The 25,220-nt window shown below is 45.3% G+C and overlaps 2 protein-coding genes across 9 annotated transcripts in view; one reads left to right on the top strand and one right to left on the bottom strand.

The window, feature by feature from the left end:
• LOC137355917 (pyruvate carboxylase, mitochondrial-like) overlaps window positions 1-25,220 on the top strand; it is a 1,077,083-nt gene that overhangs the window by 14,397 nt on the left and 1,037,466 nt on the right. The window lies entirely within an intron of this gene.
• Window positions 1-25,220, bottom strand: part of LOC137355918 (pyruvate carboxylase, mitochondrial-like) — a 46,134-nt gene that overhangs the window by 8,853 nt on the left and 12,061 nt on the right. For 2 of the 7 annotated variants that reach the window (XM_068021575.1, XM_068021570.1), the window contains exon 1: window positions 7,099-8,022. The exons of 2 other annotated variants lie outside the window; for them this stretch is intronic. In XM_068021575.1, coding sequence (XP_067877676.1) covers window positions 7,099-7,137 — 39 coding nt within the window. In that variant the 5' untranslated portion in view covers window positions 7,138-8,022. Of the gene's footprint in view, window positions 1-7,098; window positions 8,191-25,220 lie in introns of those variants that run through there. 3 more of the 7 variants (XM_068021569.1, XM_068021571.1, XM_068021573.1) reach the window with 3 other exon arrangements.

The raw sequence follows: 25,220 nt of genomic DNA on the forward strand, positions 1-25,220 counted from the left end.
ATCAAGTTTCAACCATTAGGCAGGGAGAGATAGAGAGACGCTCTCTTATTTTTGTTCTTCATTCCTCACCTTCTGTAGCCGCAAGTCCTACTTTGTTCTGATCTGTCAGAGCAAGGCACCAATTTAATTTGGCAGAGCAATGACTGTAATGTATGGTTAAAAAAAAAATCCTGTGGCCAGTATTGAAAGAAGAGCAGGGAAGTTTTCCCTGGTGTCCTGGGCCAATATTTATCCCTCCACCTTCACTAAAACAGATCAATCTGCTCATTACCATATTGCTGTTTGTGGGAGCTTGCTGTGCACAAATTGGCTGCTGCATTTCCTATATTACAGCAGTAATTGCACTTTAAAAAGTACTTCATTGGTTGTAAAGCACTTCAGGGCATTCTGAAGTTGTGCAAAACACTATAGAAAGGCAAGATCTTTTACTTGTGGTTTGAGCTGATAGCAGTCCAATGTGATGCAAGAGGGGCTGGTGTGTTGTGCATTGCTGCTGGCTTGGGCTGCTGCTGGGAACTTCAGTTGCGTTTCTGCTTGTTAAGGGACAGAGTGCCATTGTTTAGCTTGTATTCAACACAGCCTGTGTGTCAATTGTGGCATTTAATAGAATACAGTCTCTTTATAACGTGCCTTGGAACAATGTGATCCTGCTTATTTTGATCATTCCCAAGAGTCCTAAAATTCATTTTTTGTTTCATGTTCAGAGTTACTTATTTGCAGTACCGAATCACAAGGAAAATCACAGTGATAGAGAATTCCTGTGATCGTTACGAGTAGCAAAATTCTAAATGAGTTTATGAAAATTTCCTGTGCTATTTCTAATAAAATTGCAGCAGAGCAAACATTTACTGACAGAAGTGTGTGACCCAATATTGGGATAGCAGGAACTAAGGTTCGTAGGCAGAGATTTTTCTGTAATATATAGATTATAAACAGGATGGTCCTGGAGGCTGTCACATGATCATCTTCCCTCAAAGAACCAACCCTTCACGTCTCCATCCTTGAAACTACCGCTCCCATCTCCAGCCTCCCTTTCCTCTCCAAAGTCCTTGAATGTGTTTTGCTTCCCAAATTGGTGCCCATCTTTACTGGAACTTCATGTTTGATTTCTTCCAATTGGGTTTCTTCCCCTGCCACAGAACTGAAATAGCTGTTTTCAAATTGTTACAACCAGGTGAGGAAGGGGTCTCGGGCTCCACTTTCGCCCCTTCTCTGGTTTGACTGCAACAGGGTTTATCCCTGTTTAACACAGTGATTGAACTTACCACCTCAGTGAGAGCTTGCTCCTGTTCTTGTAATATAATTGCAAATGAACCAATCAGACAGGTTTTCTTGAGTTTAAACAAGAAAGATGTAAGTTTATTATCCTTATCACTCTAAACTGGTTAAAATTACTAAAATATGCTGCGCATCCACACCTACATTCCAACAAGAGCCACATACACAAATAGATTACAGAGAGAAAAACAGATTTGGGTGGTTGGAGTAGAGTCTGTAATAAATGGAATTTAAATACGGTTCAGTAGTACCAGAGTTCTTATTTGAAATTGTAGTCCTGCTGTCCTCACTGGGCCACGTGCACGGTTGTAGACTTGCTTGTATCCTAGTTATAGAGTCATAGAGTCGTACAGCATAGAAACGAGCCTTTCGGCCCACCGCGTCCGTGCTGACCATAATGCCTATCTATACTAATCCCACCTGCCTGCATTAATTCCATATCCCTCTATGCCTTGCTCATTCAAGTACCTGTCCAGATGCCTCTTAAATGTCGCTCCTGTTCCTGCCTCCACCACCTCCTCAGGCAGCTCATTCCAGATACCCTATTCTTTGTGTGAAAAATTTACCCCTTTGATCCCCTTTAAACCTTCTCCCTCTCACCTTAAATCTATGCTCTCTAGTTTTAGTCACCCTTACCATGGGAAACAGACTCTGGCTATCTACCCTATCTATGCCTCTCATAATTTTATATACTTCTATCATGTCCCCTCTCAGCCTCTTCGCTCCAGGGAAAACAGACACAGCCAATCCAATCTCTCTTTATAACTCAAGCCCTCCAAACCAGGCAACATCCTTGTGAATCTTTTCTGCACCCTCTCTAGCTTAATCACATCGTTCCTGTAGTGCAGCGACCAGAACTGCACACAGTACTCCAAATGCGGCCGAACCAAAGTTATGTACAACTGTAACATGACGTCCCAACTCTTGTACTCAGAGCCTCGGCCGATGAAGGCAAGCATGCCATTTGCCTTCTTCACCACCCTGTCTACCTGTGTTGCCACTTTCAGGGAACTATGTACTTGCACCCCAAGGTCACACTGCTCAACAACACTCTCCCCAGGGCCCTGCCATTCACTGTATATGTCCTGCCCTGGTTTAACTTCGCAAAATGCATCACTTCACACTTGTCTGCGTTAAATTCCATTTGCCACTCCCTTGCCCACTTTCCCAGTTGATCTATATCCTATTGTAACCTTAGACAACCTTCTTCACTGTCCACTATACCACCAATTTTGGTGTCATCTGCAAACCTACTAATCATGCCCCTTACATTCACATCCAAGTCATCAATATATATGACAAACAACAGAGAGCCCAGCACCGATCCCTGCGGCACACCACTGGTCACTGGCCTCCAATCTGAAAAACAACCCTCCAGTACCACCCTCTGCCTCCTATCACCAAGCCAATTTTGTATCCAATTTGCGAGCTCACCCTGGATCCCATGTGTTTGAACCTTCTGGACCAGCCTACCATGTGGGACCTTGTCAAAGGCCTTGCTAAAGTCCATGTAGACAACGTCCATCGCCCTGCCCTCGTCAATCCTCTTGGTCACCTCCTCGAAAAACTCCATCAAATTCGTGTGACATGATTTCCCACGCACAAAGCCATGCTGACTCTGCCTAATCAGACCATGCCTTTCCAGATGCATATAAATCCTGTCTCTCAGAATCCCTTCCAATAACTTTCCCACCACTGATGTAAGGCTCACTGGCCTGTTAATCCCTGGCTTATCCCTGCTGCCCTTCTTAAATAAAGGCACAACATTAGCTATCCTCCAGTCTTCTGGTACCTCACCCGTGGCTAACGATGATACAAAAATCTCTGCCAGGGCCCCAGCAATCTCCTTCCTTGCTTGCCATAGCATCCGAGGATACACCTGGTCAGGTCATGGGGATTTATCCACCTTAATGCGCTTCAAAACCTCCAACACCACCTCCTTTTGTAAAGTTGATATGCTCCAGGATATCGGTGTTCCCTCCCTTGAACTCACTAGCTTCCATCACCTTCGCCATGGTAAATACAGACGAGAAATATTCATTTAAGACCTCGCCCATTTCCCGTGGCTCCACACATAGATTACTGCACTGATCCTTAAGGGGACCTACTCTATCCCTGGCTACCCTTTTACTCTTAATATATTTATCGAATCTTTTAGGATTCTCCTTTATCTTATCTGCCAGGGAAATCTCATGGCCCCTTTTTGCCTTCCTAATTTCCTTCTTCAGTGTAGTCCAACATCCCCTATACTCCTCGAGGGACTCGCTCGATCCCAGATGTCTATACCTGACATATGCCTCCTTCTTTGTCCTGACCAGACCCTCAATATTCCTTGTCAACCAAGGTTCCCTAAACTTGCCAGCCTTGCCCTTCCATCTAACAGGAACATGCCGGCCCTGAACTCTTCCTATCTCACTTTTTAAAGCCTCCCACTTGCCAGATGTCCCTTTACCTGTAAACAGCCTCTCCCATTCAACTTTTGAGTTCCTGTCTGATGGCATCGAAATTAGCCTTCCCCCAATTTAGGACTTCAACCTGAGGACCAGTCCTCTCCTTTTCCATAACTGTCTTGAAGCTGATAGAGTTATGGTCACTGCTCCCAAAGTGCTCCCCCACTGACACATCAACCACCTGCCCATCCTCATTTCCTAAGAGGAGGTCGAATGTAGCCCCTTCTCTAGTAGGGCCATCCACATACTGCTTCAGAAAACTATCCTGGACTTAACAAATTCTTCCCCATCTGATCCCTTAGCACTAAGGCAGTCCCAGTCAATATTAGGGAAGTTAAAATCACCTACTATTTCAACCCTATAATTCCTGCACCTATCTGTGATTTCCCTACATACATGCTCGTCCACTTCCCTCTGACTATTGGGGGGCCTAAAGTATAATCCTATAGTATGATCACCCATTTCTTATTTCTACGTTCTCCCCATATGCCCTCGCTGGACGTTCCCTCTGGGATATCCTCTCTAAGTACTGCCGTGATGTCCTCCCTAATCAATAGTGCAACTCCCCGTCCTCTCTTGCCTCCTCCTCTGTCATGCCGGAAGGATCGGTATCCCGGAACATTGAGCTGCCAGTCCTGCCCATCCCTGAGCCACGTTTCCGTAATAGCTATAATATCACAATCCCATGTACCGATCCATGCTCTGAGTTCATCTGCCTTACCTGTAAGGCTTCTTACATTAAAGTAAATGCAGTTTAGCCTACCAGGCCTTCCACGCTCCCTGTCCTGCTCCTGCCCGGCCTGCCTACTGAACTTGCTTGCTTTAACCTCCACATTTGTCTCAACTATCTCATCGGAGAGACTGCTACTTTGGGTCCCACCCCACCCTGCAAGACTAGTTTAAACCCTCCCGAGCAGTACTAGCAAACCTCCCCACAAGGATATTGGTCCCCCTCCAGTTTAGACGCAACCCGTCCTTCTTGTACAGGTCACCTCTGCACCAGAAGAGATCCCAATGATCCAAGTAGCTAAAGCCCTCCCACCTACACCAGCTCTTCAGCCACGCATTCATTTGCCTAATCCTCCTATTCCTACTCTCACTAGCACGTGGCACAGGGAGTAATCCTGAGATTACAACCCTAGAGGTCCTGCTTTTTAACCTTCTGCCTAACTCCCTATATTCGCTTTGCAGGACCTCCTCTCTCTTCCTGCCTATGTCGTTAGTACCAATATGGACCACGACCTCTGGCTGCTCACCCTCTGCTTTCAGAATGTCCTGCAGCCGCTCCGAGACCTCTTTGACCTGAGCACTCGGCAGGCAACAGAAACGCCTATCTGCACCCCTTACGATCGAATCCCCTATCACTATAGCTCTTCCAACCCTTTTCCTTCCCTGCTGTGCAGCAGAGCCCTCCGTGGTGCCACGAACTTGGCTGTTGCTGCTTTCCCCTGGGAGGTCATCCTCCGCCCCAACAGTATCCAAAACGGTATCTATGTTTGAGAGGGGGATGGCCACAGGGGACTCCTGCACTACCTGCCTGCACCTACTGTTGGGAGTAGGGGTCTGCAGACTTGGCTTTACCAGCTGCAGCTGAGGGTCCTTTGGATCTTTACTGGAGAGAGGGTAAGAGAGCTATTCACTTGATGATTTTCAGTTACAGTCTGCTTTCTGAGTCACACTCAATCTCCCAGAGTTGCACCAGAAGTCACATGGCACGACCACCTCTTTGTGTTTTAAGCACAATGATTCCGAAAGTGATGTAGTAGGCTATTTTTTAGTTTCCCCAATTCTTTGAATAATTTAGGGAATTCAGGCCTAACATTTCTTGGCTGTTCCTCTATACAAAGAACAGTAGAGCACAGGAACAGGTTATTCGGCCCTCCAAACCTGCACTGTTCTTGATGCCTGTCAAAACTAAAACCTTCTGCACTTCCAGGTCCGTATCCCTCTATTCCCATCCAATTCATGTATTTGTCAAGATGCCTCTTAAATGTCGCTATCGTACCTGCTTCCACCACCTCGCCCGGCAGCAGGTTCCAGGCATTCACCACCCTCTGTGTAAAAAAAAAAACTTGACTCGCACATCCCCTCTAAACTTTGCCCCTTGCACCTTAACCCCTAGTAACTGACTCTTCCACCCTGGGAAAAAGCTTCTGACTATCCACTCTGTCCATGCCACTCAAAACTGCAAACCTCTAACATGTCGCCCCTCCACCTCCTTCATTCCACTGAAAACAATCCAAGTTTATCCAACCTTGACATGATAGAGGTTTACAAAGTTATAAGCGGCATGGACAGAGTGGATAGTCAGAAGCTTTTTCCCAGGGTGGAAGAGTCAGTTACTAGGGGACATAGGTTTAAGGTGAGAGGGGCAAAGTTTAGAGGGGATGTGCGAGGCAAGTTCTTTACACAGAGGGTGGTGAGTGCCTGGAACTTGTTGCCGGGGGAGGTGGGTGGAAGCGGGTACCATAGAGACGTTTAAGAGGCATCTTGACAAATACATGAATAGGATGGGAATAGAGGGATATGGACCCCGGAAGTGCAGAAGGTTTTAGTTTAGTTAGGCATCAAGATCGGTGCAGGCTTGGAGGGCTGAATGGCCTGTTCTTTGTTGTTCTTCTTTGTTCTCTCCTCATAGCTAATACTAGGCCAGGCAACATTCTGGTAAACCTCCTCTGTACCCTCTCCAAAGCGTCCACATCCTTCTGGTAGTGTGGCGACCAGAATTGTACACAATATTCCAAGTGGGGCCTAACTAAGGTTCTGTACAGCTGCAACATGACTTGCCAATTTTTATACTCTATACCCCGACCGATGAAGGCAAGCATGCCGTATGCCTTCTTGACTACCTTATCCACCTGCGTTGCCACTGTCAGTGATCTGTGGACCTGTACGCCCAGATCTCTCTGCCTGTCAATACTCCTCAGGGTTCTGCCATTTACTGTCTACTTCCCACCTGTATTAGACCTTCCAAAATGCATTACCTCACATTTGTCCAGATTAAACTCCATCTGCCATTTCTCTGCCCAAGTCTCCAACTGATCTATATCCTCTAACCAACTTCATCACGATCAGCAACTCCACCAACCTTTGTGTCGTCCGCAAACTTACTAATCAGACCAGCTACATTTTCCTCCAAATCATTTATATATACTACAAACAGCAAAGGTTCCAGCACTGATCCTTGCGGATCTTTCAGCTCTTCAATTCTGCATATTAACTGTAAGTCTGTGCAAGCTTTTCTGCTTAACCAGCAATTCCGATTCTTGATATATAATAATCTCAGGAATTTCTCTTCCCTGATAACTCAATCATTTTTAACTTTATTACCTTAAGCTTGATGCCTCCAGGTCCATACAGTTTTTTTTACCTGTAGGTCTAATGCTCTTAATTTTCCGCCACGATCCATGTGAAATTGCTGAAACTGGATCTGCTGCTCCGGTGTCCAGTTTGAATATTGTCTGATAGTCTCCTACAAGAATCTCTGCTGTCCAGGAATCTTCACTTGCTCCGAGGATTTTCCTCTACTTTGTTAACTTTTTCATTTTCTTTGGGTTTACTTTTTATATTTTACAGCCCTGGTTTCTTGCTGCGGCATACCAATTGGAAGTGCCCCCTCTCTTTACCTACGAAACACACAGCTTCTCTGGAGGGCAAATTCTCTCCGGTGCCTCACTTGGCCACACCCACTGCAGTGAGATGCAGCTGCCTCTAGAAGTTGGTCCCACCTTTCCTGTCTTTGACTGCCATTTTTCACCTTCCCTTTCTTTTTCAATGGAGTCTGCTACTTTCAAGATTGGTCTCCGCCTGCCCCCTGGAATGATAACGCAGTTACATTTTCTCTCCTCTGCTTGCCTGCTTAACTGATTCGCCTTGGTTAATGTAAGATCACCTCTCGACTGCAGATGATCCAAGAGAGCATCGTCTGCCACTCCGGCCACGATCCTATCTCATTAACTCTTCCCGCAAACTGACGTATTCAGCGAGCTTCTGCAAGTCGTTGCTAAAGGAATCAATACTTTCTCCTCTCTGCTGAGACCGTTTATTGAACTTGGTGCACTGGACGATTATGTTTTTTTACGTTAAAGCAAGACTCCAGAGCCTTAATAATCTCCTTGAACATATCTTTTTCTTCGTCTGTGCCCAGTGTTATAAAGATGTCGTCCGCACACTGCCCCATGGCATATAATTACGTACTGACCTCCTCCTTGTCTGGCTTCTGCGTGAGACCCAATGCAGCATGGCACCTAGTAAATCTTTGGACCCATTTCGGCCGTGCCTCTGCTTGGTTCTGTCCAGGCTTTTTCTCAAAGTTCTCCGGTGAGGACAGTGACTTTTCCATTTCTTCTTCAGTTTACCATTTCCACTATGTAATATTCTGATACTAGTAACTCTTAGAATAGAATAGTTGAGAGACAGGAACGGGAATTTATTTACATATGTCTGACGGCTATGGCTTCCACTTTCACTCTACACAAAGTTCAATACAAGTTCAGTTACATCACTTCCTGTGATGACATTCATGGACTATTTACATATTCTGCCCAGTAACAGCCCTGGATTACATTATACCAGATTACTGATCCACTTGCCTCGAGGAAGCATTTTCTCCCTCGTTGGTCTATCAAAGTCCCTCATAATTTTAAGTACCTTTATTAGGTCTCCCTTTAACCTTCTCTGCTCTCAGGAAAACCGTTCTAGCTTCTCCAATAACTTCCATATAACTGAAGTCCCTCATCCCTGGTAAGTCTCCTCTGCTCCCAGTCTAAGGCCTTGACATCTTTCCTAGCGTGTGATGCCCAGAATTTGACACACGACTCTAGCTGAGGCTTAACTAATGGTTCGCAACAATTTAACATGACTGACTTGTTTTTATACTCCGTGCCCCTATTTACAAAGCCAGGTATCCCATGCGCTTTCTTGACTTGCATTAGTCATTGGGGACTCCATAGTTAGGGGAACAGATAGGAGGTTCTGTGGGAACGAGAGAGACTCACGGTTGGTGTGTTGCCTCCCAGGTGCCAGGGTACGTGATGTCTCTGATCGTGTTTTTGGGATCCTTAAGGGGGAGGGGGAGCACCCCCAAGTCGTGGTCCACATAGGCACGAACGACATAGGTAGGAAGAGAGATGGGGATTTAAGGCAGAAATTCAGGGAGCTAGGGTGGAAGCTTAGAGCGAGAACAACCAGAGTTGTTATCTCTGGGTTGTTGCCCGTGCCATGTGCTAGCGAAGAGAGGAATAGGGAGAGAGAGGAGTTGAACACGTGGCTGCAGGGATGGTGTAGGAGGGAGGGTTTTGGTTTCCTGGATAATTGGGGCTCTTTCTGGGGTAGGTGGGACCTCGACAAACAGGATGGTCTTCACCTGAACCAGAGGGGGACCAATATCCTGGGGGGGAGATTTGTTAGTGCTCTTCGGGGGGGTTTAAACTAAATCAGCAGGGGAATGGGAACCTAAATTGTAGTTCCAGTGTACAGGCTGTTGAGAGTAGTGAGGTAGGGGATAAGGTTACAGTGACGCAAGAGGGCACTGGCAAGCAAGAACTTGGTTTAAAGTGTGTCTACTTCAATGCCAGGAGCATCCGGAATAAGGTGGGTGAGCTTGCAGCATGGGTTGGTACCTGGGATCCTGATGTTGTGGCCATTTCAGAGACATGGGTAGAGCAGGGGCAGGAATGGATGTTGCAGGTTCCGGGATTTAGATGTTTCAGTAAGAACAGAGAAGAGGGTAAAAGAGGGGGGGGTGTGGCATTGTTAATCAAGGAAAGTATTACAGCGGCAGAAAGGACGTTTGAGGACTCGTCTACTGAGGTAGTATGGGCCGAGGTTAGAAACAGGAGAGGAGAGGTCACCCTGTTGGGAGTTTTCTATAGACCTCCGAATAGTTCCAGAGATGTAGAGGAAAGGATAGCGAAGATGATTCTCGACAGGAGCGAGAGTAACAGGGTAGTGGTTATGGGGGACTTTAACTTTCCAAATATTGACTGGAAATACTATAGTTCGAGTACTTTAGATGGGTCGGTTTTTGTCCAGTGTGTGCAGGAGGGTTTTCTGACACAGTATGTGGACAGGCCAACCAGGGGCGATGCCACATTGGATTTGGTACTGGGTAATGAACCCGGCCAGGTGTTCGATTTAGATGTAGGTGAGCACTTTGGCGATAGTGATCACAATTCGGTTAGGTTTACCTTAGCGATGGGCAGGGACAGGTATATACCGCAGGGCAAGAATTATAGCTGGGGGAAAGGAAATTATGATGCGATTAGGCAAGATTTAGGATGTGTAGGATGGGGAAGGAAACTGCAGGGGATGGGCACAAACGAAATGTGGAGCTTATTCAAGGAGCAGCTAATGCGTGTCCTTGATAAGTTTGTACCTGTCAGGCAGGGAGGAAGTTGTCGAGCGAGGGAGCCGTGGTTTACTCAAGAAGTTGAAGCGCTTGTCAAGAGGAAGAGGGCGGCTTATGTTAGGATGAGATGTGAAGGCTCAGTTAGGGCGCTTGAGAGTTACAAGCTAGCCAGGAAAGATCTAAAGGGACTGCTAAGAAGAGCAAGGAGAGGACACGAGAAGTCATTGGCGGATAGGATCAAAGAAAACCCTAAGGCTTTCTATCGGTATATCAGGAATAAAAGAATGATAAGAGTTAGAACAGGGCCAATCAAGGATAGTAGTGGGAAGTTGTGTGCGGAATCAGAGGAGATAGGGGAAGCGTTAAATGAATATTTTTCGTCAGTATTTACAGTAGAGAAAGAAAATGTTGTCGAGGAGATTACTGAGATACAGCCTACTAGGCTAGATGGGATTGAGATTCACAAGGAGGAGGTGTTAGCAATTTTGGAAAGAGTGAAAATAGATAAGTCCCCTGGGCCAGATGGGATTTATCCTAGGATTCTCTGGGAAGCCAGGGAGGAGATTGCAGAGCCGTTGTTGTTGATCTTTATGTCGTCATTGGCGACAGGAGTAGTGCCGGAAGACTGGAGGATAGCAAATGTTGTCCCCTTGTTCAAGAAGGGGAGTAGAGACAGCCCTGGTAATTATAGACCTGTGAGCCTTACTTCGCTTGTGGGTAAAATGTTGGAAAAGGTTATAAGAGATAGGATTTATAATCATCTTGAAAAGAATAAGTTAATTTGCGATAGTCAGCACGGTTTTGTGAAAGGTAGGTCGTGCCTCACAAACCTTATTGAGTTTTTCGAGAAGGTGACCAAACAGGTGGATGAGGGTAAAGCCGTGGATGTGGTGTATATGGATTTCAGTAAGGCGTTTGATAAGGTTCCCCACGGTAGGCTATTGCAGAAAATACGGAAGTATGGGGTTGAAGGTGATTTAGAGCTTTGGATCAGAAATTGGCTAGCTGAAAGAAGACAGAGGGTGGTGGTTGATGGCAAATGTTCATCCTGGAGTTTAGTTACTAGTGGTGTACCGCAAGGTTCTGTTTTGGGGCCACTGCTGTTTGTCATTTTTATAAATGACCTGGATGAGGGTGTAGAAGGGTGGGTTAGTAAATTTGCGGATGACACGAAGGTCGGTGGAGTTGTGGATAGTGTCGAAGGATGTTGTAGGGTACAGAGGGACATAGATAGGCTGCAGAGCTGGGCTGAGAGATGGCAAATGGAGTTTAATGCGGAGAAGTGTGAGGTGATTCACTTTGGAAGGAGTAACAGCAATGCAGAGTACTGGGCTAATGGGAAGATTCTTGGTAGTGTAGATGAGCAGAGAGATCTTGGTGTCCAGGTACATAAATCCCTGAAAGTTGCTACCCAGGTTAATAGGGCTGTTAAGAAGGCATATGGTGTGTTAGCTTTTATTAGTAGGGGGATCGAGTTTCGGAGCCACGAGGTCATGATGCAGCTGTACAAAACTCTGGTGAGGCCGCACCTTGAGTATTGCGTGCAGTTCTGGTCACCGCATTATAGGAAGGATGTGGAAGCTTTGGAAAGGGTGCAGAGGAGATTTACTAGGATGTTGCCTGGTATGGAGGGAAGGTCTTACGAGGAAAGGCTGAGGGACTTGGGGTTGTTTTCGTTAGAGAGAAGGAGGAGGAGAGGTGACTTAATAGAGACATACAAGATAATCAGAGGGTTTGATAGGGTGGATAGTGAGAGTCTTTTTCCTCGGATGATGATGGCAAACACGAGGGGACATAGCTTTAAGTTGAGGGGTGAAAGATATAGGACAGATGTCAGAGGTAGTTTCTTTACGCAGAGAGTAGTAGGGGCGTGGAACGCCCTGCCTGCAGCAGTAGTAGACTCGCCAACTTTAAGGGCATTTAAGTGGTCATTGGATAGACATATGGATGAAAGTGGAATAGTGTAGGTCAGATGGTTTCACAGGTCGGCGCAACATCGAGGGCCGAAGGGCCTGTACTGCGCTGTAATGTTCTAATTCTAATTAACTGCCTTATTAATTTGCTCTGCCACCTTCATTTTCTTTCTCCCTCGTGTGTTTATCTAGCTTCCCCAAAGTCTTAGTCTCACTGAAGAAACAAACAGGACATCTCCCCAGGACATATCATGTAAAGTGGTATACAAACGAGTGTTGGGAAATTGGGCACAATTCCCATTCTTAGCACAGCGGGACTTAAGCCGATTATTGGAGTGCATGACAACTGCTACCTATGAGCAGTTGGCTCTGGTGAGGTAGAATGTCACGAGTGAACTGTCTGTGTGCTGTGGAAGAGAGCAGACATTATTGCTGGTAACCAGTTACCATCCGATTGCTCACTGAAATCGAGTAGTCTTGCTGTAAACTGGTTTGAGAGGCAGCTGGTTCACTTCTGCCTTTTGTGACAGATCTGACCCTTTTTAGCAGGACCAATTCCTTCGCTCATAGTCAATGAAGTGTCAGTTTTGTTATGGCCCAGAGCAGGAATTATAGAGTGGAACAGGCTCTTATATCGGGGGGAGGCAATTGTAGGGCCAGTCCCTCTTGATACTATCCCAACACGGCGCAGTGGTTAGCACCGCAGCCTCACAGCTCCAGCGACCCGGGTTCAATTCTGGGTACTGCCTGTGTGGAGTTTGCAAGTTCTCCCTGTGTCTGCGTGGGTTTTCTCCGGGTGCTCCGGTTTCCTCCCACAGCCAAAAGACTTGCAGGTTGGTAGGTAATTTGGGCATTATAAATTGCCCCTAGTATAGGTAAGTGGTAGGGAAATATAGGGACAAGTGAGGATGTGGTAGGAATATGGGATTTGTATAAATGGGTGGTTGATGGTCGGCACAGACTCGGTGGGCCGAAGGGCCTGTTTCAGTGCTGTATCTCTAAACCCCATGGGGCCTGTACTGCGCTGTAATGTTCTAATTCTTTTAAAAAAAACTAAACTAAGCTTGGACTAAACATGCCTAGCTCTTTGTTTTACAAAAGCAAGTTTGTGGGTACGGTCGCATAGTGATAGTGATACTGGACAAGTAATCTGGAGGCCTGGTCTGATGATCCAGAGAAATGACTTCAAATCCCAATATGGAAGATGCGGAGTTTAAATTCAGTTAATTAAAAAAATCTAGAATATAAAGCTACCATCAGTAATGGTGAGCATGAAGTTATTGCATTGCTAGAGCCACCCACACACCGTGAGCCAATAACTAAAGTAACTAATTGATACCTGGTTGAAGGTGGTGTGACTGCTCTCTTTTGTCTTTGACCCCTTTACGTTCGCCGTGTGCTGGTCCTTGAATGGTTTATGCTGGTGTGCAGTTGCTGGGCGACCAAGATAGGAATAGCAGGAGGCCTTTCAGCCCCTCGAGTCTGTTCTGCCACTCCATTAAATCATGGCTGATCTAACTCCGTTTACTTGCCTTTACCCAACAAAAATCTTGCTGATCTCAGATTTGAAATTTTCAATTGTCCCCTAGTCTCGTCAGCTTTCTGGGGGAAAGAGGGTTCCTGATTTCCACTACCTTTTGTGTGAAGAAGTGAACACGCTGAGCACTAGTTTCCTTACTGCTGCTGTGTAATATTGCTCTCAGAACAGTTGGTATTTCGGAAAGATGTGATTAAATGAGCCTGTTTTATTTTTGGGTTTTTGCAGCCCACTTTACTGTGGATATTTTTGGCTTCTGTGTTTTAAATCGGTGTTGGACAATGGAAATTTCTGACTAGCCACAGATGCAGCTACAGCAATGCTGTTTTGCTTGCATACTCTAATGTTAGTCGAAAACACTTGACTTACACTCGCACACTGCAGGTAAATGTACTTCAAGTGTGTGTAATAACTTCTCAAAGATCTCCCACCATTCAGTTACCAAGCACCTAAAGTCTTCACAACAATCGAAAAACACTTGCCCACTCTGCTTTCCGGCTCACCTTTTTACCAACAAGTGTACATAAAAGTTAAAGTTCACGTGCATACTGAACAATAGACTTATTAGCAAAGTTGAGGCCTGCGGGATTGAAGGGGCATTGGCATCACGCATGTGAAATTGGCTAAGGGACAAAAAGCAGAGAGTGGTGGTGAACAGTTGTTTTTCAGATTGGAGGAAAGTATACAGTGGTGTTCCTCAGAGGTTGGTATTGGGACCACTGCTTTTATTTTGGTTAATAATGACCTGAACGTGGGTGTATAGACCGAACTCGGAAATGTAAAAAATAGGAGGATAATGACAGACTTCAGGAGGGCATAGACTGGTGAAATTAATATGACACATGAAATTTAACACAGTGAATATAAAGTGATGCATTTTGGAGAAAGAATGAGGAGAGACAATACAAACTGGTACAATCTTAAAGCGGGTGCAGCTGCAGAGAGACCTGGGCGTGTACGTACACAAATCTTTGAAGATGGCAGGGAAGTTAAGAAGGCTGTTGAAAAAGCAAATGGATTCCTTGGCTTTGCAAAACGAGGCATAGAGTACAAAAGCAAGCAAGCACGTTTTGCTAAATCTAGACCTCAGCTGCAGTATTGTGCACAATTCTGAGCACCACACTTTAGGGAAGATGTTCAAGCACTAGAGAGGGTGAGAGGAGATTTATTAAAATGGTACCAGGGATAAGGAATTTCAGTTATGTGGGGAGACTATAGAGCAGAGCAGGCTAAGAGGGGAATTGATAGAGGCATTCAAATTGAGGGTTTTGATGCAGCCGATAAGGAGAAACTGTTTCAATTGATATTGTCGATATCAAAAAGGAGGAGGTGTTGGGCGTCTTGAAAAGTATTAAGTTAGATAAGTCCACAGGGCCTGATGGGATCTACCCCAGAATACTAAGGGAGGAAATTGCTGGGGCCTTGACAAATCTTTGTATCCTCATTGGCTACAGGTGAGGTCCCAGAGGACTGGAGAATAGCTAATGTTGTTCCTTTGTTTAAGAAGGGTAGCAAGGATAATCCAGGAAATTATAGGCCGGTGAGCCTTACGTCAGTGGTAGGGAAATTATTGGAGAGGATTCTTTGGGACAGGATTTACTCCCATTTGGAAACAAGTGAACTTATTAGCGAAAGGCATGGCTTTATGAAGGGGAGGTCATGTCTCACTAACTTGATCGAGTTTTTTGAGGAAGTGAGGAAGATGATTGATGAAGGAATGGCAGTCGATGTTGTCTATATTGATTTCAGTAAAGCCTTTGACAAGGTCCCTCATGACAGACTGGTACAAAAGGTGAAGTCACACTGGATCAGAGGTGAGCTGGCAAGATGGATACAGAACTGGCTCAGTCATAGAAGACAGAGGGTAGCAGTGGAAGGGTGCTTTTCTGAATGTAGGGATGTGACTAGTGGTGTTCCGCAGGGATCAGTGCAGGGACCTTTGCTGTTTGTAGTATATATAAATGATTTGGAGGAAAATGTAGCTGGTCTGATTAGAAAGTTTGCGGACGACACAAAGGTTGTTGGAGTTGCGGGTAGTGATGAGGATTGTCAGAGGATACAGCAGGATATAGATCAGTTGGAGACTTGGGCGGAGAAATGGCAGATGGAGTTTAATCCGGACAAATGTGAGGTAATGCATTTTGGAAGGTCTGATACAGGTGGGAAGTATACAGTAAATGGCAGAACCCTTAGGAGTATTGACAGGCAGAGAGATCTGGGCGTACAGGTCCACAGATCACTGAAAGTGGCAATGCAGGTGGATAAGGTAGTCAAGAAGGCATACGGCATGCTTGCCTTCATCGGTCGGGGCATAGAGTATAAAAATTGGCAAGTCATGCTGCAGCTGTACAGAACCTTAGGCCCCACTTGGAATATTGCGTGCAATTCTGGTCGCCACACTACCAGAAGGATGTGGAGGCTTTGGAGAGGGTACAGAAGAGGTTTACCAGAATGTTGCCTGGTCTGGAGGGTATCAGCTATGAGGAGAGGTTGAATAAACTCTGATTGTTTTCACTGGAACGACGGAGGTGGAGGGGCGACATGATAAGAGGTTTACAAAGTTATGAGTGGCATAGACAGAGTGGATAATCAGAAGCTTTTTCCCAGGGTGGAAGACTCAGTTACTAGGGGACATAGGTTTAAGGTGCGAGGGGCAAAGTTTAGAGGGGATGTGCGAGGCAAGTTCTTTACACAGAGGGTGGTGAGTGCCTGGAACTTGCTGCCGGGGGAGGTGGTGGAAGCAGGTACGATAGCGACGTTTAAGAGACATCTTGACAAATACATGAATAGGATGGGAATAGAGGGATACGGACCCTGGAAGTGCAGAAGGTTTTAATTTAGACAGGCATCAAGATCGGCGCAGGCTTGGAGGGCCGAATGGCCTGTTCCTTTGCTGTACTGTTCTTTATTGTTCTAAGGGTCTGTAACTAGAGGACGCAGCTTTATGCTATTTGCAAAGGAACAAAATGGGGAGTGGTATGCACTGCCTGAAGAGGCAGTGGAAGGAGATTCAGTGGTAACTTTCAAAAGAGAATTAGTTAAATACTTTAAGGGGAAAAATTTTACAGGGTTATAGGGAAAGAGCAGGGGAGTGGGGCTAATTTTCAAAGAGCCAGCACATGCACGATGGGCCGAATGGCTGCCTGTGTTTTCTCTGATTCCATGATGAGTATTGAGATCACATGGCCAACAACCTTTTTTTAAATTTAGTGGTCAGATATTCAATTCGCCTGTGCTGGATTCCCAATTAAATGCTGCTCACCATCAGAGAGAGTTTTCACATGGCCTGATCTCTAACTGGAGTTTGTGAAATGCCTGCAAAGTAAACAGAGAACTCAGCCACTGGTACATCCCATTTTTTCACCAACTTCTCTTGCCTTTGCCGAGTGGCAGAGTGGAACCACATTCGATCCTGTTTTAGGCTCTAGTTGCTAAACAGATTTATTAACGTAAAGGCAATAGTAAAAGTAACTTCGTGGATTGCCAAGGTGGTTGTTAAGCTAGTTTAAATTAAATTTGAATAATTTACATCTTCCATGCTAAACTGGGCTAATCATTATTTTTCAAGTGTAGTGGGGTTTATGGAAGTTGGTTAGCTGGTTTGCAGGATGCAGAGCAACTCACTAATATGTAAAAGACAGAGAAATACCTTAAAAACAATTAGTCGATGTTGTGAATTTATATAACTACTCAATGCAATACGAAGTCGGAGCACAAGTAGGCCATTCGGCCCTTCGAGCCTGCTCCACCATTCAATAAGATCATGGCTGATCTGTTTGTGTCTCGAGTTCCACACTCCCATCTACCCACGATAACCTTTGATTCCCTTGCCTAACAAGAATCTATCTACCCTCGCCTTAAAAATATTCAGTACTCTGCCTCCACCACCTTCTGAGGCAGAAAGTTCCAAAGTTGCACAACCCTCAGAGAAAAAATTTCTCCTCATCTCTGTCCGAAAAGGACAACCCCTAATTTTAAAACCGTGCCCCCTAGTTCTGAACTCACCCACAAGAGGAAACATCCTCTCCACATCCACCCTGTCAAGATTGTTCAGGATCTTATTCTTCAATCAAGTCTTCCCTCGCTCCAGTGAAAACAAGCCCAGTCTGTCCAACCTTTCCTCATAAGGCAACCTGCTCATTCCTGGTATCAATCTAGTCGACTTCCTCTGAACCACCTCCAACGCGTCTACATCCTTCCTTAACTAAAGAGACCAAAACTGCACACAGTATTCGAGATGTGGTCTCACCAATGCCCTGTATAACTGAAGCATCACATCCTTACTTTTATTTTCAATTCCTCTCCTAATAAAGGATAGCATACCATTTGCCTTCTTTATTACTTGCTGTATTTACATACCAACTTTTTGTGACTCATGCAGTAGAACACTTAGATCCCTCTGCACCTCGGAATTCTGCAGTCGTTCTCCGTTTAAGTAATACTCTGCTTTTTTATTCTTCCTGCCACTTCACATTTTCCAACATTATACGCCATCTCCCTGATTTTGGCCCACTCACTCAACCTATCTATATTGGTCTGTGGTCTGCAACCTCCTTATGTCCTCTTCACAACATACTTTCCTACCTATCTTTGTGTCAGTTGAAAATTTAGCTACCATGCCATCGCTCCCCTCATCTAAGTCATTGATATAAATTGTAAAAAGTTGAGACCCCAGCACAGACCCCTGCGGGACTCCACACGTCACATCCTGCCATTCAGAAAAGGACCCATTTATGCATACTCTCTGTTTTCTGCCAGCCAGCCAGTCTTCTATCCATGCTAATATATTACCCCCTACACCATGAGATCCTACTTTGCGTAATAACCTTTTATGCAGCACCTTGTCAAATGCCTTCTGGAAATCCAAGTACAGTACGTTAATGGGCTCCCCTTTATCCACAGCGCATGTTACTCCTTCAAAGAACTCCAATAAATTGGTTAAACATGATTTCCCTGTCACAAAACAATTCTGACAATTCCCGATTAACTTGAGTTTTTCCCAGTGCCCAGCTGTAGCCTCCTTAATGATCGATTCTAACACCTTCCCCTTGACAAACGCCAAACTAACTGGCCTATAGTTACCTGTTTTCTGCCTCCGCCCCCCCACTCCCTTCTTGAACAGAGGGGTTATATTTGCTACTTTCCAGTCTGATGGAACCTTTCCAGAATTTAGCGAATTTTGAAAAATTTACACCAATGCATCTACTACCTCATTAGTCACCTCTTTTAAGACCCTAGGATGAAGCCCATCATGACCCAGCCTGCAGCTCCATCAGTTTGCTCAGTACCGCTTCCCTGGTGATTATAATTTCACCAAGTTCCTCTCTTCCTTCCACCTCCTGATTTACAGCTATTTCTGGAATGTTTTTTGTATCCTCTATAGTGAAGACAGAAGCAAAATATTTGTTCATTTCTTCGGCCATTTCCTTATTATCAACTGTTAACTCCCCATTCTCACTCTCTAGAGGACCAACGCTCACTTTACTTAGTCTTTTCCTTTTTAAATACCTGCAGAAACTCTTGCTATCTGTTTTTACATTTCTAGTTAGCTTCCTCTTTAATTTCTTTCTCCTGATTAACCTTTTAGTCATTCTCTGCTGTTCTTTATATTCTGACCAATCATCAGACCTGCCACTCATCTTTGCGCAATTATATGCATTTTCCTTAAGTTTTATGCTTTCCTTAACTTCTTTAGTTAAGATGGCGGATCCTCCCCTTAGAATTTTTCTTTACCGTAGGAATATACTTATTCTGAGTGTTCTGAAATATCCCCTTAAATGTCTACCACTGCTTCTCTATTGACCTGTCTCCTAGCCTAGTAACCCAGTTCACTTCCGCTTGCTCAGCTTTCACGCCCACATAGTTGCTCTTATTTAAGTTTAAAATACTTGTCGTAGACCCATTCTTCTCTTTCAAACTGGATATAAAATTCAATCATATTGTGATCGCTGCTACCTAGAGGTGCCTTTAGTCTGAAGTCGTTAATTAATCCTGTCACATTACACAATACCAAGTCTGATATAACCTGCTCTCTGGTTGGTTCCATAATGTGCTGTTCTAAGAAACTATCCTGAAAGCATTCTATGGACCCCTCATCCAGGCTCCTATTGCCAATCGAGTTGCCAATACTCCAGGATTGCCCTGGAGTCTCCAGGAATTGAAGATTAGTTTCCAGGATACTGTTGGCAGAAAAATCATAGATGTGTTAATTGTGTGAAATTAATATTCTAGCTTAATTAAATATGAAAGTTTTGGAGAAGGATGGAAAAAAAGTATGTTTAACTGGGTGGGATGGTTGGAGGCTGCAGGTCATGAGATGAAACCTCTAAGAACACATCCAACCAGATTTGGCAACCCTAAATTTAAAAGGTGATGCTAAGTATATTATGACACAGGATGTTGGCGTCCTGTTTGACCCTGAACTGACTTACTGACCCCGTATCCTCTCTACCACCAAATCGCCTACTTACATCTCCGTAACGCCACCTGTCTCTGCCCCTGCCTCAGTTTATCAACTGCTGAAGCCCTCATCCAAGCCCTTGTTACCTCTAGACTCAGCTATTCCAGTGCTCTCCTGGCAGTCTCCCACCTTGCACCCTCTGTAGACTTGAGCTGATCCAGGCGCCTGCTGACTGCATCCTAACTTACGCCGCCCCCCGGTCCAACAGTGCCTTGATTTGGCAAGGATGAGACCGTGTTTTCAAATCCCATCAGGGCTTCCCCCTCCCTATCTCTGTAATCTCCTCCAGCCCTGCAACCCTCCGAAATCGCTGTCCTCCTCCAATTCTGGCCTCTTGCGCATTGAACATCCCTGATTTCCGTTGTCCCATCATTGGCGGCCTTGCCTTCAGTTGTCTTGGCTGTAAGTTCTGGAATTCCCTCCCAAAACCCCTCTGCCTCTTCCTCCTCCTTTCGGTCTCTCCTTACAGTCTACCTCTTTGACCAAACTTTTGGATGTGCATTCTCTTCTCCTGTTATCACCTTATGTGGCCTCGGTGTCGATATTAATTAGATAGCTCTACCAAGAAGCCAGCACAGGCATGATGGGCTGAATGGTCTCCTGTGCTGTATCATTCTCTGATTCTATAGCACTCCAATGAAGCGCTTTGGAAAATTTTTACTATATTAAAAGCACTGTGTGAATGCGAATCTTGTTTGTATCAGAATTGAATGGCTTGGCTTAGATGGGTCCTCCCACAGGCACTTGCTTTTCAAACAGACTGAAACATTAGTTGGAACATTTTTCTGGCTTTTACTCCTTATGTACTAGGGCAAAGTTAGAGAAGCCAATGCCAAACTAAATCTTCAACAGACGCTGCTTTATCTGTATCACAGGTCCAGTCCTCCTCTTGTAAACTGTATCATTAGACGACTGGCTGGCATTTATTGCCTGTCCCTAATTGCCTTTGAGAAGGTGGTGGTGAGCCGCCACCTTCAGCTGCTGCAGTCCGCAGGGTGTAGGTACATCAAGACTGCTGTTAGGGAGGGAGGTCCAGGATTTCTCCCCAGCGACGATGAAGGAGCAGCAATGTTGTTTCAAATCATGGTGGGATGTGTGACTTGGAGGGGAGCTTTGAGGTGCCTACTGCTCTTTTATTTCCAGGCAGTAAGGATGTGGGTTTGGAAGGTGGTTCATAAGGAGCCTTGGCGAGTTATTGCAGTGCATGGCGGTACACACTGCAGTCATGGTGCACCAGTAGTGGAGGGGCCGCCAATCAAGCGGGCTGCTTTGTCCTGGACAGTGTGGAGCTTCTTGAGTGTTGTTGGAGCTGCACCCGTCCAGCCAAGTCACACTCCTGACTTGTGCCTTGTGGACAGGCTTTGGGGAGTCAGGAGGTGAGTTACTCGCCACAGAATTCCCAGCTCTTGTCCTTCTAGTATTTATGTGGCTGCTCCAGTTCAGTTTCTGGTTAATTGTATTCATTATAATCTATTTTGTAAAATATGGTATAGTCCCCCTCCTGATGCTGTTTCCCCTTAGGCCTGCAATTTGTTCTTTTAAGCATGTATTCAATTCCCTTTTGAAATCTGCTTCCACCACTTTTTCAGTCCGAGCATTCCAGAAGGAAACTCGCTGCATTTAAAAAAAAAAAGCCTCCCCATTTCCCCCCCACTGAATTTTTTGGCATTTAGATAGATGAGAAACTGCAAAATGATGGGATCCTTGGCTGAAGTGAGGAAAAAGCTTGGGAAGCAGAGACAGCTGCAGGAGTGCTCTTGATCTCTGTGTTTGAGGTGAGGTGGCAGGGAGAGGGGGGTCAAGTGGGGTCATGCGAAAAGAGAGCTTGTGGATATCCTGCCCTCCAGTGTAAGACTGTAGGCAGTTTTGGCTGAGAAGAGTGAAGAACAGAAATTCTTAGCATGGTGATGGATTAAATGAGACACAACAAGCAGGCACTTGTTATAGTCCTTGAGATCTGAACGAACATTACTGCAATTAAGTGCTCACTGGAGCTAAAATTACATCCCCGGCCTGTGACACTGAGCAGTTATTTAGTCTAGAACAGAGACCTAAGTGAAGATAACCTGCATACAGATTGCTGGGGGAGGGGAGAAGATTCAGACAGCTCAGTCTGTGTTTTATTTGTTGCTGCATTTTATGGTCAAGCCAAGCCCTCTGATATCTATCTCTCTCTCTCTCTTTTTCTCTCTCTCTCTCTCCAGCAAGATGAAAGGTGGTGGATAGATTCCAGCATGCTTGCAGGGTTAGAAATTCAAATCTTAGCAACGAGACATTAATCTTTTGGAATATAAGAAATGCCACAGTAAGGAGTGGTCTATATCTGATTTTCCTTTGGCTTTTGCATCCTGCAATAGTTTGCGTGCTTGTGGGGGTGTCTGCACACATGAATTCACCCCAAACTGGAAGGTGTTTAACTGGAATAAAAACAAGAAGTTCTGGAAATACTCAGCAGGACGTTCTAATGAAGGGTCACTGACCTGAAACGTTAACTCTGCTCTCTTAGATTAGATTAGATTAGATTAGAGATACAGCACTGAAACAGGCCCTTCGGCCCACCGAGATTGTGCCGAACATCAACCACCCATTTATACTAATCCTACACTAATCCCATATTCCTACCAAACATCCCCACCTGTCCCTATATTTCCCTACCACCTACCTACACTAGTGACAATTTATAATGGCCAATTTACCTACCAACCTGCAAGTCTTTTGGCTTGTGGAAGGAAACTGGAGCACCCGGAGAAAACCCACGCAGACACAGGGAGAACTTGCAAACTCCACACAGGCAGTACCCGGAATCGAACCCGGGTTCTTGGAGCTGTGAGGCTGCGGTGCTAACCACTGCGCCACTGACTGTGCCGCCCACCCTTCTTCACAGATGCTGCCAGACCTGTTGAGTATTTCCAGTATTTCTTGTTTTTATTTCAGATTTTCAGCATCTGCTGCAGTATTTTGCTTTTATTTTGGTTGTTTAACTGGGCTAGGCAGGAAAGAAAGGCTCGAGTTTATACCACACCTTGTTAATTCTCTCTGAAGGATCTCCAAAGAACTCCCTCTGCAACAAATCACTTTGAGGTGCATTGACAGTTCCGTAGACAGTTCCCTTGTGCACTGTGCATTATATCTGCAGTGGAAGGCTGAATCTGCTGACTACCAGTGTGAACTGAACCAATTATACCTTCCAAAGTGTAACCTCTTGGTAGTTTAAGTTTTATGCCAGAGGCAGTTGGCACTCATCCTGTTCCTCATTCACTCTGGTAGGCCCAGGGAAAGTGTCCATGCAGGTCCTCAAAGGGGAAAAAGAAATAAAGATTTGCATTTCTGTAGCACCTTTCATGGCCTCAGGACATTCCAAAATGTTTTGCAGTAGATGTGGCGGCCAAAAATGCACACATCAAGCTCCCACGACCAGCTGTAACATAATGGCCAGGTCATCTGCTTTGGTGATGTTGGTTGAGGGGTAATTATTGGCTCGGCACCAGGGAGAACTCCCTGCTCTTTCAGTGGTGGCCCTGGGATCCACCTGAGAGTCCAGACGAGGCCTTGGTTTAATGTCTGCTCCAAAAGACAGCATCTCTGGCAGTGCAGCAGTCCCTCAGTACTGCAAGTGTCGGGCTGGATTATGGGCTCAAGTCACTGGAGTGGGGCTTGAACCCACAGCCTTCTGACTCAGGCGAGAGAGAGGGAGCGAATGCTATGCACTGATGCGTGCTGACTCCTGATATGCTTGTTCAGTATGTTGCGATCAGGTGGGAAAGGTGTCTGGGGGTCTGTTGCTATCTTCACCTGGTCTTGCTTTAACAGGGTTTAATTTTAAACACACTGTTTTGAGCTCCCCTTTTGTGAATCCTTGTTCACCGCTTTCCAATTATAAGGCAAGGAAATGAGCACAAACAGGCTTTCTTTGGTTTCAAGAAGAAAAGTGACATTTATTAAAATTACTTAAACTCTAATACGGTTCATGCCTACGGATATCCGACGCGCCCGCGCGAGCATGCACGTGAGATATACATGTGCAAATAGGGCCAGAAAAGAGAAGAAATTATAAGGTGAAAGGTTTGAGGTAGTCTCTAACGGGGTTTTATTACTGTGCTTCAAGCTCACTTGATTGTAGGTAGTCTTGCTGTTTGTTGGGGCCCAGTGTTCTTCTTAAACCTTGTTCAAGTAGGAGACTTTTCTCTCTTTGAGGTTCACGTGTTTTCACAAGATTCAGTTCCCCGAGAGATGAGGAGACAGACAGGAGTGGAGAGGTTCTGTTCCAACTGGGAGCCCACGGCGTTCTTGAGTTCAAATCCCCTGTTGGAAGTTCAAATCTCAACAGCCAGCTAGTCATGTGACTAAAACTGGTCTGACCACTTCTGTGTATTGGGGAAGCAACGACTGGATCCCTATTGTTTCAACATTGTCTGTTACCATGCAAATGTCTTTCCAGTCAGGGGTTTGCAGTTTTTAAGTTTTAATGTTCATGTGGCGAAATAATGTGTGCCTCTGTCTTGGCAGCTGGGGGTTTGCCTGACAAGTAACAGTGAGATGCTGTGCAGCACAAGGTGGAAGGAGGCTGGTTTGGCTTTTCATCACTTGGCTGGGTGCTAGATGTTTGATCGGGTACTCTGACAGAGCATTCCTTCCTACAGAGGGAATATCAAGAGGGCCTTGTTGTCTGGCTGCAATCAGACACTGCAAGCAGGCTGACTAGCAATGGAATAGTGAGTTCAGAGTGGAGTGGTGGTATACCAATGTATGCTAATAAAAAAGGTTCCTCCTGGATGACTGTGTTGCTAATCTTAGTGTTCCCTTCTGTAGGGGATGTTCTGAAAGTGCTCAGTTCCCCCTTTTAAAAGGCATCTTCTAACAATGTCGTTTTAGTGCCGTTCCCTTTACAGCCCACATTTAAGGCAGGGGTTTTTATTGCTGGCCTTATCTCTCATTTGAAGAGATGAAACCTGACTCTGAGTTAAGGCAGTTTCTGACAGATGGTGGAGAATTTATCTAGCTGCACCCTGCTAGCCAAGCGGCCCTGCAGAATTTGAGCTCAAGTGCTGATTCACTTCATTCCAGGAGAGTTTCTTCTGCGTTTGAGCTGAATGGGCACACCTGCCGATATTTGTAAGAGGATTGGGGATTTTCCAAGTTCCCGTTGTAAGTTTGAATGTTCCTCCTTCTGCAGTTTCAAGCTTGTTTGGATCTTTTTGAAGGATTCACTAAACTACTCAGGTGTTGATCAGCA

The sequence above is a fragment of the Heterodontus francisci genome, chromosome 44 (assembly GCF_036365525.1).
Source record: "Heterodontus francisci isolate sHetFra1 chromosome 44, sHetFra1.hap1, whole genome shotgun sequence".
Classification (NCBI taxonomy): Eukaryota; Metazoa; Chordata; class Chondrichthyes; order Heterodontiformes; family Heterodontidae; genus Heterodontus; species Heterodontus francisci.